Consider the following 14,809-nt stretch of genomic DNA (forward strand, 5'->3'; position numbering starts at 1 on the left):
CCCCGCCCCATTCCCCCTCCCCCCTTTCCTCATACCGCTATTGGTACAACCGCACGTCCTTCCAGCGCACGAACAGCCAATGGGAGCGCGGCATTTGGACCCGCCTCCCGTCGGCAGGTGAGGAAGGGCAGCGCGCCCCCTGCCGGCCCACGCGGGACACACCCCCCCACCCCCACCCCCCGGCGTCCGGTGGGGGGGGGGAGTCACCCCCCCTCCCCCCCACCCCAGGGCACCCCGACGTCCGGGGGGGGGAGGGGAGGGATGGTCACCCACCCCCCGCTCCCCGGAGGGTCCCCCCCCTCCCCCCCCCGCTGTTTACTGTAGGGTCGCGCCGCCCCGCAGCGCCCCCTGGCGGCCAGGCGGTGCCACGGACCCTCCCCCCCCGCGCGTCTGGGTGCCCCCCACCCCCCCGAAATATCCGGGTGTCACCTCCCCCCATCCCCATTCCCCCCCCCCCATCCCCCCCCATCCCCCGGGCCGGGCGGTACCGGGAGCTGAAGGGGGGGGGGGTGGGGGGGGGGGGGAGAAACGGGGGGGAGGGGGCCCGGTCCGGCGCCGCCCCCCGGAGGCGGCTCCCGGTTCCCGCAGCCGCTCCCGGCGGGAGGGACCAAGGCGGCCGCTCCCGGCTCGGCTCGGCCCGGCCCCGCCCGCCGCCATGGCCCGGCCCCGGCCCCGGTACCGGCCCGGCCCCCCCCCGCCCCCCCCGCCGATAGGCCCGGCCCCGGCCCAGGTGAGCACCGACCCCCGAACGGCCGGGGGTGCCCCGGGTCCCCCCCCCCCCCTTCCCCCCCCCCCGGGATGATGGATGGATGGATGGGGGGGGAGGGGTCGTTGGGGGGGGGGGGATGGGGGGGGGGCGCTCGGCCGCCGGGGCCCGGGGATGATGGATTGGGGGGGGGGGGGGCGGCGCGGCCGGGTCCCCGGCTGGATGGTGCAGGGGAAGGGGGGGGGGGGGAGCGCGGACAGCTGGGGCCCCCCCTGAACCCCGAAATGAGGGGGGGTGGGGGGAGGGGGAGGCCCCTGTGCGAGGCCTTGGCTGGGGGGGGGGGGGATGCCGGGTGCTCTATTGGCACCGGGGGGGTGTAAGTGGGGCAGGATGCGGCCCGCACGCCGGGATGGCCGGGGGAGGGGGGGGGGCTGGTGGCCTGGGGGGGGGGGTGTCTGTCCGTCCGTCCCCCCCCCCAAGTCGCCTGGGTGTCCCCCCCCCCCCGGTCCCCGGGTGCCCAGGCCGCGGGAGGAGGCAGGATGCCGGCCGGAACTCCGGTTGCCAGGGCGACGCTCTGGGCTCCGTCGCCATGGTAACGCGGGGGGGACCCCCCCAAATTCCCTCCCCCCCCCCTCCCCTCCCCTCCCCCCGTGAAGCGGTTCAGGGGGGTCCCGGAGGGGGGTGGTGGGTGCGGGAGGGGGGGGGAGTGGGGTCCTGGGGGGGGGTTGGAGTCGGGGGGGGGAATTGGGGTCCCCGGGGGGGGAGGTTGGGGTCCTGGGGGGGGGTGGAGCCCCCCAACTAACGGTCTCTTCTGCTTCTTCTTCTCCCCCCCCCCCCCATTCCCCCCGGTCCATCCCTCTCCCCTCCCCCCTTCCCATCATCCTCTGTGCGTCTGTGTGTCCCCCCCCCCGTCTGTCCGTCCCCCCATGTGTCCCCCATCCCCCCCCATCCCTCCGGCCGCCCCCCCGGCTCCATCCATCCATCTGCACCCCCCCAATATCCCCCTGTACCCCCCCATACCCCCCCCATGCCCCCCGTACCCCAACACCCGCCCCCCCCCCCCAGCCCCACCATGGCGCACCCCCTCCCCCGCACCCCGTAGCCCCCCCCATCCCCCCGCCGCCCCCCCCTGCCCCCCCTCCCCACCCCCCCACCCCCCCGCCATGCCGCCCCCGCCGTTGGCGCTGGCCCTGGCCCTGGCGCTCTGGGCCCCCCCCGGTGCCCCCCAACCTCCGCCGCCCCCCCAGGCCGCCGCCGCTGGGGACCCCCCCCCGGACCCCCGTTTCCCGGTGGTTCCCACCCAATACGGCCGTTTGCGGGGGGCTCGCCGGGATCTCAGCAACGAACTTTTAGGGCCGGTTCAAGCTTTTTTGGGGGTCCCCTACGCCGCTCCCCCTTTGGGTCCTCGACGTTGGGCCCCTCCCGAAGCGCCGGCCGCTTGGGGGGGGGTGCGGGACGCCACCGCCTTCGCCCCCGCCTGCCCCCAAAATCTACGGGGGGGGCCACCCCCCCTCATGTTGCCCCTCTGGCTCAGCGACAACCTGGAGGCCGCCGGCGCCTACGTGGCGGCGCAGAGCGAGGACTGTCTGTACCTCAACCTCTACGTCCCCACCGAGGACGGTACGGCCGGGGGGGGCTGGGGGGGGCCTGGGGGGTTGGGGGGGGTGGGGGGTGGGGGGGTTGGGGCAGGTGGGAGGGGCCAGGTGGGGTAAGGAAGGGCTGGGATTGGCTGGAGGGGCCTGGGTGGGGAGGGCTGGGATGACCCCGGCCTGAAGCTCTGCATCCTATTGGTGGATGGAAGGGGTGGGCGGGGCTATATCAGGATGGGCGTGGCCAGCTGGGCACGGGTGGGGTCAGGTGGGGTGGGTGGGAGGGGCCAGGTGCACAGGGAAAGGCTGGGATTGGCTGGTAGGGCCTGGGTGGGGTGGGCTAGGACCGCCCCAGCCTCAAGCTCTGCATCCTATTGGTGGATGGAAGGGGTGGGCGGGGCTAGGTGGGGGTGGGCGTGGCCAGGTGGGGCAGGTGGGAGGGGCCAGGTGGGGTAAGGAAGGGCCTGGATTGGCTGGTAAGGCCTGGGTGGGGTGGGCTGGGACCGCCCCGACCTCAAGCTCTGTGTGCTATTGGTGGATGGAAGGGGTGGGCGGGGCTAGGTGGGGGTGGGCGTGGGTAGATTTGATGGGTGGGGTAGGTGGGAGGGGCCAGGTGGGGTAAGGAAGGGCTGGGATTGGCTGGAGGGGCCTGGGTGGGGAGGGCTGGGATGGCCCCGGCCTCAAGCTCTGCATCCTATTGGTGGATGGAAGGGGTGGGCGGGGCTAGGTGGGGGTGGGCGTGGCTAGATTTGATGGGTGGGGCACATGGGAGGGGCCAGGTGCACAGGGAAGGGCTGGGATTGGCTGGTAGGGCCTGGGTGGGGTGGGCTGGAACGGCCCCAGCCTCAAGCTCTGCATCCTATTGGTGGATGGTAGGGGTGGGTGGGGCTAGGTGGGGGTGGGCGTGGCCAGCTGGGCACGGGTGGGGTCAGGTGGGGCAGGTGGGAGGGGCCAGGTGCACAAGGAAAGGCTGGGATTGGCTGGAGGGGCCTGGGTGGGGAGGGCTGGGATGGCCCCCGGCCTGAAGCTCTGCATCCTATTGGTGGATGGAAGGGGTGGGCGGGGCACAAGGGCAGGCCCCGCCCCCAACCTGCCGAGGGAGGAAACGGGGAGGAAAAGGAGGAAATTGGGCAAATCTGAGCAGGGACGGGGAGGAATTGGGAAACGGGGTGAAATTGGGGAGAAAAAGGGGGAATTTGGGCAACGTGGGGTGGGAAGGGGGAGGGGGGGAGGGGCAGCCTCTGCCGTGGCCGCTGGGACCAACCAAGGGCGGTAAAAACGGGGTGAAAATTGGGGGAAACGGGCAAAAGGGGGCTGGAAACGGGGAAAGTGGGAAACGGGGTAAAATCCAGGGAAATTGGGCAAAAAATGGAGGGGGGGGGGGGGGTTGGGTTCTGTCCCGGGCTCTGTGACACCCCCCCCCCGGGCAGTAAACGGGGGAAAAACCGGAGGAATTGGGTAAAATGGGGTGGGAAAGGGGGAAATTGGGAAATGGGGTGAAACCCGGCGGATTTGGCCAAAATCGGGAGCTGGGGAACGGGACGAGGGGGGGGGGGGATGGGCACGACCCCACCCCTGGGGCCCGGGACCCCGCCCGGCCGCCCCTCCCCCCAGCTGGAGCAGCCCCACCCCCCCCGGTGCCACCAGCCCCCACCCCGCGTCCGTCTGCCGCCACCGTCCCCACGTCCATCCCCACGTCCATCCCCACGTCCATCCGTCCTTCATCCACCCCAATGCCCACCCATCCCCACGTCCATCCTGACGTCCCCCACCCATCCCCACGTCCATCCTGACGTCCCCCACCCATCCTCAGGTCCATCCCAACGTCCCCCACCCATCCCCACGTCCATCTCTACGTCCCCCACCCATCCCCACGTCCATCTCTACGTCCCCCACCCATCCTCAGGTCCATCCCAACGTCCCCCACCCATCCCCACGTCCATCTCTACGTCCCCCACCCATCCCCACGTCCATCTCTACGTCCCCCACCCATCCCCACATCCATGTCTGCGTCCTCCACCCATCCTCAGGTCCATCTCTACGTCCTCCACCCATCCTGACCTCCATCCCAGTGTCCTTCACCCATCCTGACCTCCATCCTGACGTCCTCCACCCATCCTCAGGTCCATCTCTACGTCCTCCACCCATCCACACATTCATCTCTATGTCCTCCAGCCATCCCAATGTCCATCCCGACATCCTCCAGCCATCCTGATGTCCCTCCGTCCTTAATCCATGCTTCTGTCCATCCATCCCAAGGTCTTCCACTCATCCTCAGGTCCATCTCTATGTCCTCCACCCATCCCGACCTTCACCCGATGTCCATCCAGATGTTCTCCACCCATCCTGATGTCCATCCCGACGTCCTCCAGCCATCCTCACGTCCATCTCTACATTCTCCAGCCATCCTGATGTCCATCTCTCCTTCATCCACGCTTCCGTCCATCCATCCCAAGGTCCTCCACCCGTCCTGACCTCCATCCCTACGTCCTCCACCCATCCTGATGTCGATCCATCCTTCATCCACACCTCCATCTGTCCATCCCAACATGCTCTGTCCATCCCAATGCCCATCCCTACATCCTCCACCCATCCTGATGTCCATCTGTCCTTCATCCATCCATCCATCCCAAGGCCCTCCACCCATCCCAGTGTCCATCCCAAGGTCCTCTGCTCATCCCAATGTCCATCTTTACGTCCTCCACCCATCCCGACCTCCATCTCTACATCCTCCACCCATCCCAGTGTCCATCCTGATGTCCTCCACCCATCCTGATGTCCATCTGTCCTTCATCCATCCATCCCAAGGTCCTCCGCCCATCCCAGTGTCCATCCCAAGATCCTCCACCTATCCCAATGTCCATCTTTACGTCCTCCACCCATCCCGACCTCCATCTCTACATCCTCCACCCATCCCAGTGTCCATCCTGATGTCCTCCACCCATCCCGATGTCCATCTGTCCTTCATCCATCCATCCCAAGGTCCTCCGCCCATCCCAGTGTCCATCCCAAGATCCTCCACCCATCCCGATGTCCATCTCTACGTCCTCCACCCATCCCAACATCCATCCCAAGATCCTCCACCCATCCCAACATCCATCCCAAGATCCTCCACCCATCCCAACGTCCATCCCAAGGTCCTCCACCCATCCCGACCTCCATCTCCATGTCCTCCACCCATCCCAGTGTCCATCTGTCCTTCATCCATGCCTCCATCCATCCATCCTGATGTCCTCCGCCCATCCCAACGTCCATCCCAAGATCCTCCGCCCATCCCAACGTCCATCCCAAGATCCTCCACCCATCCCCACGTCCATCTCCACGTCCTCCACCCATCCCAACATCCATCTCAACGTTCTCCACCCATCCCAGTGTCCATCTGTCCGTCCATCCCTCCGTCCACCACCCCCAGCCCCATTTTTGGGCCCCCCCCGCCCCCGTTCTTGCCCCATTTTACCGGGCTCCGCCCGACGGATTTTTTTTTCCTGCTCTTTCCCCCATTTTGGGGGCAGGAAGTTGGTTTTTTGTTTTTTTTTTTTTTGTTAGCGCTTTTGGTTTTTTGTTTTTTTTTTTTAAATTATTTTTTTTTCACCTCCCCCCCCCCTTCCCCCTTCGCCCCCTTCCCCCCGCCCCCATTTTCGCTCCTTTTGGCCCCAAAAATTTTTCCTCCTTTTCTTCCCTTGGTCCAGGTTTGCTCGCGAAAAAGCGCGAGGACGGCGCGGCCGGCGGCCCCCCCCCGGACGCAGGTAGTTTTGGTGCATGTTCCTCCGGTTTTGGGCAAATTTTTTTTTGGTTCTTTCGGTTTTTTTTGGGTTTTCCCCCCCTCCTCCCCCCCCCCATCCCCTCCCCTCCCCCCCCCCCCCTTTTCTTTCTTCTTCCCGGGGCCATGGGTCCCCCCCCTCCCCTCCCCCCATGCTTTTGGGGGGGGGGGTGTCGCCCCCCTTTTTTGGCTGCCTGTTTTGGTTCTTTTTCTCTTTTTTTGGTGTTTTTTGGTTTTTTGGTTTTGTTTTTGCTGGTTTTGCTTCTTTTCGGGGGGTTTGGGGGTGATTTTTTTTGGGTTTTTTTGGTGTTTTGGTGGTTTTTTTGGTGTTTTTTGGTGTTTTTTTTTTTTGTTTTTGGACACGCCCCTCTCCCAAAGCTGCCCCCCCCCCCCCCATCCCCGATTCCGGGGTCCCCCCCGCCCGTCCCCTCCCCGTGTCCCCCCCGCCCCCCCCCATCCCGGACACCGGGGTACCCCCCTCCCCCCCCAATCAGCGTTAATGAGGCTCCGTTGCCACGGTGACAGAGGTGACCTAGAAACAAAGCGATGGGGGGGGATGCACGTTGCCATGGAAACAGGCGGGGGGGGGCTCCAGTGACCCCCAACTCCTGACCTCTCCCCCCCCCCCCCCCCCCCCCCCAAAGCTCCAGCCTGTGACCTCTGACCCGGGTTGTCACCTCTGACCCCCCCCCCAGCACCGGAGGGGGGGGGGTCCCCAAAGTGACATTTGGGAGGGGTGGGGGGGGATGTGGGGGTCTCCGGTGCTGGGGAGGGGGTGTCCCCCCAAGAGGAGCCCCAATAGGTGTCCTCAATGAGGGGTGGGGGGTCCCCATGGTGCCAGGGATGTCCCCAGGGTGTCCCCAGACCTGGGGGTACCCCTGACCCACCCCACCCCCCCCACCCCAACTCCCCCCCCACCTCCCCGACCCCCCCCCCAGACATCCGGGACAGCGGGAAGAAGCCAGTGATGCTCTTCCTCCACGGCGGCTCCTACATGGAGGGGACGGGCAACATGTTCGATGGCAGCGTGTTGGCGGCCTACGGCAACGTCATCGTCGTCACCATGAACTACCGCCTGGGCGTCCTCGGTACGGCGCGGGGGGTGTGGGGTGACCTTGGGGACGTGGGTTGGGCATGGGGACACCATGGAGAACCTCCTTGGGGTCATAGATGGGGACTGGGGGCATGGGGACACCATGGAGAACCTCCTTGGGTCACGGGTTGGGTGTGGGGACACCATGGAGAACGTCTTTGGGTCATGACTTGGGCATGAGGACATGGTGGACACCATGGGATACTGCTTTGATGACCTGGTCCATGGGGGAGGACCTGTCCCCATGTGTCCCCATGTCTCCGTAGGCTTCCTGAGCACGGGGGACCAGGCGGCAAAGGGCAACTACGGGCTCCTGGACCAGATCCAGGCGCTGCGGTGGCTCAACGAGAACGTGGGGCACTTTGGGGGTGACCCTCAGCGCATCACCATCTTCGGCTCTGGTGCCGGTGCCGCCTGTGTCAGCCTCCTCATCCTTTCCCACCACTCCGAAGGTATCTTCCTCCCATCCTGGGGACCCCCACGTCACACTGAGGATCCCAAATCCTCCAGGAACCTCCCCCGAATCACCCTGTGGACCTTGAATCCATCCTAGAACCCACTGAATCCCCTGGTGGGAGTCCATCCCCACGTGCTCACCACCTTCCATCAATGTGCCCTTGTGCCTGCATCCTGGTGGGACTCCATCCCCATGTCCCCACGTCCATACAGCCTGGTGGGACTCCATCCCCACGTCCCCATGTCCATACAGCCTGGTGGGACTCCGCCCCCACATCCCCACCACCTCGCCTCCATGTCCCCTTGTGCCTGTGTCCTGGTGGGACTCCATCCCCACGTCTCCCCCTTGCCCCGGCTGACACCCAGGTCCCACAGGTCTCTTCCAGAAGGCCATTGCGCAGAGCGGGACGGCCATCTCCAGCTGGTCGGTGAACTACCAGCCGCTGAAGTACACGCGGTTGCTGGCGGCCAAGGTGGGCTGCGAACGGGCGGACACGGGGGCGGCGGTGGAGTGCCTGCGGCGTCAACCCTTCCGCGCCTTGGTGGACCAGGACGTCCAACCCGCCCGCTACCACGTGGCCTTCGGGCCAGTGGTGGACGGCGACGTGGTGCCCGACGACCCCGAGATCCTGATGCAACAGGGCGAGTTCCTCAACTACGACATCCTCATCGGCGTCAACCAGGGCGAGGGGTTGAAGTTCGTGGAGGACTCGCTGGAGAGCGAGGACGGCATCTCCGCCTCCTACTTCGACTTCACTGTCTCCAACTTCGTGGACAACCTCTACGGTTACCCCGAGGGGAAGGACATCCTACGGGAGACCATCAAGTTCATGTACACGGATTGGGCCGACCGGGACAACGGGGAGATGAGGCGTAAGACGTTGCTGGCCCTCTTCACCGACCACCAATGGGTGGCCCCGGCGGTGGCCACGGCCAAGCTCCACGCCGAGTATCAGTCGCCCGTCTACTTCTACACCTTCTACCACCACTGCCAGACGGACGCGCGGCCTGAGTGGGCGGACGCGGCCCACGGGGATGAGATCCCCTACGTCTTCGGGGTGCCCATGGTGGGCGCCACCGACCTCTTTCCCTGCAACTTCTCCAAGAACGACGTGATGCTCAGCGCCGTCGTGATGACCTACTGGACCAACTTCGCCAAGACTGGGTGGGTGGGGAAGCTGGGGGGGGGGGGTGTGGTGTGTTGGGGACGCGGTGAGCAGGGACGTGGGGGTCCCCACGTTGCCACCGTGTCCCTGCACCCTGGTGGGACTCCATCCCCACGTCCCCACCGTGTCCCCTGTACCCCGGTGGGACTCCATCCCCACCACATCCAGGGGAATGAGGACATGGAGAATGTGGACATGGCGGGGACAGGAGGATGGGGACGTAGGGACACAGCGGGGACAGAGACGGGGATATAGGGACGGGGGGACGGGGACAGCGGGATGGATGGAGAAGGGAACGTCTGTGTGCACGGATGGGTGGGCGGATGCGTGGATGGTTGGGTGGTTGGTTGGAAGGGTGGATGGTTGGTTGGGTGAATGGGTGGGTGGTTGAGTGGTTGGGTGGATGGGTGGACGGTTGGGTGGATGAGTGGTTGGGTGGGTGGCTGAGGGATTGGATGAGTGTCTAGTTGGGTGGTTGGGTAGATGGGTGATTGGGTGGATGGTTGGTTGAGCGGTTGGGTGGTTGAGTGGGTGGTTGAGTGGGTGGTTGAGTGGGTGGTTGGATGAGTGTCTAGTTGGGTGGGTGAGTGGGTGGTTGGTTAGGTGAGTGGGTGGATGAGTGGTTGGGTGGGTGGATGAGTGGTTGGGTGGGTGGATGAGTGGGTGGTTGGTTGAGTTGGACGGTTGGGTAGTTGGGTGGATGAGTGGGTGGGTGGGTGGTTGAGGGGTTGGATGAGTGTTGGGTTGGGTGGGTGGGTGGTTGGGTGAGTGGTTGAGTGGGTGGTTGGGTGGGCGGGTGGATGAGTGGGTGGTTGAGGGGTTGGATGAGTGTCTAGTTGGATAGTTGGGTGGATGAGTGGTTGGGTGAGTGGGTGGTTGGGTGGGCGGGTGGATGAGTGGGTGGTTGAGGGGTTGGATGAGTGTCTAGTTGGATAGTTGGGTGGGTGAGTGGGTGGGTGAGTGGGTGGTTGGTTGAGTTGAATGGTTGGATAATTGGGTGGATGAGTGGTTGGGTGGGTGGATGAGTGGGTGGGTGAGCGGGTGGTTGGTTGAGTTGGACGGTTGGGTAGTTGGGTGGATGAGTGGGTGGGTGGGCGGGCGGGCGGTTGCTCGGGTGGAGGGACGGCCAGAGGGATGGATGGTGGGCTGGACAGCTGAGGCTCCGCCCAGGTCTGATCGCCACCTCCCTTCCCCTGCAGGGACCCCAACCAGCCGGTGCCGCAGGACACCAAGTTCATCCACACGAAGCCCAACCGCTTCGAGGAGGTGGTGTGGACCCGCTTCGACGGGAAGGACAAGCGCTACCTCCACATCGGCCTCAAGCCCCGCGTCCGCGACCACTACCGGGCCAACAAGGTGGCCTTCTGGCTGGAGCTCGTCCCCCACCTCCACAACCTCCACCAGCTCCCCCACGCTTCCACCACCACCCGTTTGCCCCCACCGGCCGGCGCCGGACCCCCTCGTCGTCCTCCCGCCACCCGTCGCCCTCCCGTTCCTTCGCCACCGCCCCCCGAGGAAGAGGAGGAACCCGACGGGGGGGGTCGCCGACGTTTCGCCCCCTTCCCCGGGGACTCGCGGGACTATTCCACCGAGCTGAGCGTCACCGTGGCGGTGGGGGCGTCCCTCCTCTTCCTCAACATCCTGGCCTTCGCCGCCCTCTACTACAAGCGGGACAAGCGCCCCCCCGAAGGACGGGGGGGTCCCCGACGTCTCAGCCCCCCCCCGACCCGGGGGGCACCCAACGATCTCTTGGGTCACGGGGGGGCGGAGGAGGAGTTGGTCTCGCTGCAGTTGAAACATCCCGAAAGGGGGGTGGGGGTAGGGGGGGGTGGGGACCCCCCCGAAACAGCCCTACGCCCCCCCGCCGGACCCCCGGACTACACCTTGGCTTTGCGACGAGCGCCCGAGGACGTCCCGCTCATGACACCCAACACCATCACCATGGTGCCGGGGGGGTTGCCCACCCTGCACCCCTTCGGACCCCCCTTCCCCCCCGGCCACAACAGCACCCTGCCCCACCCCCACTCCACCACCCGCGTATAGTTGGCTCAGCTTCAACCCCCACCCCACCCCACCCCCCCCCCCGGATATCGGGGTGTCGTCGTCGTCCCCCCCTCCGCCCCCCCAACACCCCGAACAAACTCCTCGCGTGGGGAGGAGAAGGGGGGTGGGGAGTGGGGGTGGGGACCCCCACCCGGACGCCTGGGTGTCGTCCCCTCCCCCCCCCCACGGGTGTGTGGGGTGACCCCCCCCCTCCCCCGCCCCACACCCACCCACCTGCTTGTGTCCCCCCCCCCCGCACCCCGGATGCTGAAGAGGTAACGGGGGGACCCCCCCACCCCCTCCCCCATGGACACGGGGGGTGCTAAAGATGCATGGGGACCCCCCCCACCCCACCCCCCATCCCAGACGCCTGGGTCCCCCAAAGCCGCATGGGAAACCGCCCCCCACCCCCACCCCAAACCAGACACCTGGGGCCCCTGAAGACACGTCGGGGGGGGGGGGGGGGTGTCACCCCCCCCCAGACACTCGTGAAGAGGTGGGGGACCCCCCCCCCCAGGATGCGTGGGTCCCCTGAAGAGGTTTGGGGGGGGAGGGGGGCTCTCCCCACCGCCTGCATCCCCATGGGGGGTGGGGGTGGGGGGTGTGTCACACCTGGGTCCCCCGGGTGGGGAACTTGGGGGGCTCCCCCCCCCCCCCCCCCGCCCCCCTCCCCCCATCACCGTTGCATGTTCCCGACCCGGCGGCGGGAAACGAGTCAAAACCCCGCGAAAACGAGGAGAGAGAAAAAAAAAAAACCAACAAGGCCCAGTGGGGGGGGGAGGGCGGGGGGCGCTGCCACCCCCCCCCCCATATCCCCCCCCCCCCCCCCCATGTCCCCCATCGCTGGGGGGGTGGGGTGCCCTGGTTCCCCCTCCCCCCTTCCCCCCCCCCCTTTTCTTTCTTTTGCGCTTTCTGTACAAAGAAAATTGTGCCAAACGCAGCAGTTTTGGGGTTCGGGGGGGTCCCGGGGCCCCCCCAGCCCCTCCCCTGCTGCTCCCCCCCCCCCCCGTGCCAAGATGGCGGCCAGCGCCACCCGAGATGGCTGACAGGGACCAGGAGCGTGAGATGGCTGCCGCTGGTCGCCACGGCGACCTGGAGCATCGCATCTCTCCGGTAGGCCGGTTACCACGGCGACCCAGAGCAAAAGTGGGTACCACCGGACCGGTTACCACGGCGACCTCATCACCGGACCGGTTACCACGGCGACCTCGTCACCAGGCCGGTTGCCACGGCAACCTGGAGTATGGGGGGGTTGTACCACCGGGCTGGTTGTCGAGGCGACGCCGTCGCTAGGCCGGTTGCCACGGTGACCTCATCCACGGCCTTTGACCTCGGCCACAGCCCGCTGCCATGGCAACCGACCATCGCCATGGCAACCGCGGCCTATGCTGAAGATGGACACCGCCTCCCAACCCCCCCCCCCCCCCAAAAAAAAGCCAACCGCCGGCCCGTTGCCATGGCAACCCCGTTGCCAACTCCTGCTCCGGTGATGGTTGCCACGGCGATGTCACCGGTTACCGTGGCGACGCATCCCTGCCCTTCCCCGCCTGTCGCCATGGCGCCCGCAGCCTCCCCCCCCCCCCCCCCCCAAAAACCCCAACCCTGAGAGCATCTATTTTTATTCCGGGGGGGGGGCCGCGGGGGAGGGCGGGGCCTCGGGAAGGGCGGGGCCTCGAGGGGGTGGGGTGGGATGAAGGGGGGGGGAGGGGGCGGCCCCGGGGGTGTTTTTAAGAAAAAAAACCTAGAAAAAAGTGGAAAAAAAACCAAAAAAAACAAAAAAAACAAAAAACCAAACCGAGAAAAAAACGAAACAAAAAACCGACCCAAACCCGATGTTTTTTCCTGAGAAACGAGAATTCTTGTAAATACAAACCCGGAGCCCCACGGGGGGGTCGCCTCGTCCTTCCGCCGCCGCGGGGGGGGGGGGGGGGGGGCGTGGGAGGTGTGGGGGGGGAAGACACTGAGCCACGGGGTTGCCATGGGAACGGGGATGTTCTTGCCCCGCCCCTGGGTACCGCCGCGCTCCCATTGGTTGAGTCGCGCCCTTTAGCGCCCCTCAGCGGATCCGAGCGGCGCCGTCGCCCCCGTCGCTTTGCGCCGCCGCGCTCCCATTGGTTGAGTCGCGCCCTTTAGCGCCACCCCCGGCCCCGCCGGCGGTCCCGAGCTGCCCCGCCGCGATTTCATTGGCTGCGTCGAGGCCTTTGGCGCCCCCCCGCGGCGGAATCGAGTCATAGAGTTCGGGGGTGGGGGGGAGGCCGGGAGGGGCTGAAGCACTGGGGATGCACTGGGGCCATACTGGGAGCAAACTGGGATTGCACCAGGGTGATACTGGGAGCAAACTGGGATGGCACAGGGGATGCACTGGGGCCATACTGGGATCATACTGGGAGCAAACTGGGATTGCACAGGGGATGCACTGGGGCCATACTGGGATCATACTGGGAGCAAACTGGGATTGCACAGGGGATGCACTGGGAGCAAACTGGGATGGCACAGGGGATGCACTGGGGCCATACTGGGATTATACTGGGAGCAAACTGGGATTGCACAGGGGATGCACTGGGAGCAAACTGGGATGGCACAGGGGATGCACTGGGGCCATACTGGGATTATACTGGGAGCAAACTGGGATGGCACAGGGGATGCACTGGGGCCATACTGGGATCATACTGGGAGCAAACTGGGATTGCACCGGGGTGATACTGGGAGCAAACTGGGATTGCACTGGGGATGCACTGGGAGCAAACTGGGATGGCACAGGGGATGCACTGGGGCCATACTGGGATCATACTGGGAGCAAACTGGGATTGCATTGGGGCTGTACTGGGAGCAAACTGGGATGACACCGGGGTGATACTGGGCGCAAACTGGGATTGCACAGGGGATGCACTGGGGCCATACTGGGATCATACTGGCAGCAAACTGGGATTGCACTGGGGCTGTACTGGGAGCAAACTGGGATGGCACTGGGGTGATATTGGGAGCAAACTGGGATTGCACTGGGGTGATACTGGGAGAAAACTGGGATGGCATTGGGGATGCACTGGGATTGTACTGGGAGCAAACTGGGAGCAAACTGGGATTGCATTGGGGCTGTACCGGGAGCAAACTGGGATGGCACTGGGGTGATACTGGGAGCACACTGGGATTGCACAGGGGATGCACCGGGGTTATACTGGGATTATACTGGGAGCAAACTGGGATTGCACAGGGGCTGTACTGGGAGCAAACTGGGATCTCACCGGGACTGGGCTCGCGCTGGGCGATACTGGGATGTCCCCGGGGGGGGAGGGGGGGGCGGAGCCGCGGGTGATTCCCCCCACCCCCCACCGCGTGCGCGCGCCTGCGCCGCTCCCGCGCGTGCGCGTGGGGCCACCCTGGCCCCCCCTCCCCCTCCTCGCCCCCCCCACTCCGCGGGACCCGGCGGTTCGGGAACCCCCCACCCCCCTCCTGCCGGGGACCCCCCCCCTCCCCCCCGGCACCCAGGCGGCCGAGCACCCCTCCCCCACCCCCCCCATCCCCCCCCTTCATCCTCCTCCCCGCGATCGGGCCGGGGGGGGGCGCGGGGGGACCCGGAGCTGCTCGTGGGAGTGGGGGAGGGGCGGAGGGGGGGAGGGGCAGGGAGCGTGTCCGTCCCCCCCCCCCCCGGCTGCTGCATGTGACCCCCCCCCCACGCGCGAGGCGTGTGACACCCCCCACCCCCACCCCGTCCTCGTGCGAAGCGCGTGAACCCCCCCACACCCCCACTCTGTCACCTCCCCCCCCCCCCGTCCTCGTGCGAGGCACGTGATCCTCGTGGGAGACCCCCACCACCCCTTGACACCCCCCCCCCCAACGTGTCCCGTGACCCCTCGTGCAACCCTCGTGACCCCTCGTGCGAGACGTCTGACCCTTGTGCGAGTCCCACGACCCCCGTCACCCCCCCCACGACCCCCGTCACCCCCCCCACTCCCCCGTCACCCCCCCCCCCGTCCGTGAGCCTCCCGCTCCCCCCCC

General features: G+C 66.6%; 2 protein-coding genes across 5 annotated transcripts in view; one reads left to right on the top strand and one right to left on the bottom strand.

Annotated features, from left to right (window-relative positions):
- Positions 1–564: 564 nt before the first annotated feature.
- Positions 565–11,035, top strand: NLGN2 (neuroligin 2). Of its 4 annotated transcripts, none has more exons than XM_054806752.1 (7): positions 565–730; positions 1,772–2,326; positions 5,985–6,041; positions 6,994–7,143; positions 7,415–7,600; positions 7,980–8,769; positions 9,970–11,035. In XM_054806752.1, exons 2-7 carry the CDS (start codon positions 1,870–1,872, stop codon positions 10,811–10,813), a joined length of 2,484 nt encoding a protein of 827 aa, XP_054662727.1. In that variant the 5' UTR covers positions 565–730; positions 1,772–1,869; the 3' UTR covers positions 10,814–11,035. The 4 variants fall into 4 exon arrangements, with proteins under 4 accessions (XP_054662727.1, XP_054662725.1, XP_054662726.1 ...); XM_054806750.1 differs by lacking the exon at positions 565–730 and adding an exon at positions 1,032–1,298; XM_054806753.1 differs by lacking the exon at positions 565–730 and adding an exon at positions 4,574–4,751 and having other exon boundaries at positions 2,189–2,326; positions 9,970–11,034.
- A 1,834-nt stretch (positions 11,036–12,869) lies between these two features.
- The window catches only part of LOC129197879 (sodium/potassium-transporting ATPase subunit beta-2-like), a 6,639-nt gene continuing 4,699 nt past the window's right edge, over positions 12,870–14,809 (bottom strand). The window contains exon 4 of the mRNA XM_054806680.1: positions 12,870–13,086. Within this exon, the coding sequence (XP_054662655.1) occupies positions 12,870–13,086 (217 nt within the window). The remainder of the gene's footprint in view (positions 13,087–14,809) is intronic.

The sequence above is a fragment of the Grus americana genome, chromosome 30 (assembly GCF_028858705.1).
Source record: "Grus americana isolate bGruAme1 chromosome 30, bGruAme1.mat, whole genome shotgun sequence".
In the NCBI taxonomy this organism is placed as follows: domain Eukaryota; kingdom Metazoa; phylum Chordata; class Aves; order Gruiformes; family Gruidae; genus Grus; species Grus americana.

What these genes read in the sequence shown, in the direction of transcription:
- NLGN2 (XM_054806750.1), top strand. Translation starts at nt 1,052, where the DNA reads ATGCCGGGTGCTCTATTGGCACCGGGGGGGTGTAAGTGGGGCAGGATG. An exon ending in CTCTGGGCTCCGTCGCCATG is followed by an intron (nt 1,299 to 1,771) that starts GTAACGCGGGGG and finishes CCCCCCCCCCAG; the next exon opens with CCCCACCATGGCGCACCCCC. An exon ending in CGGCCCCCCCCCGGACGCAG is followed by an intron (nt 6,042 to 6,993) that starts GTAGTTTTGGTG and finishes CCCCCCCCCCAG; the next exon opens with ACATCCGGGACAGCGGGAAG.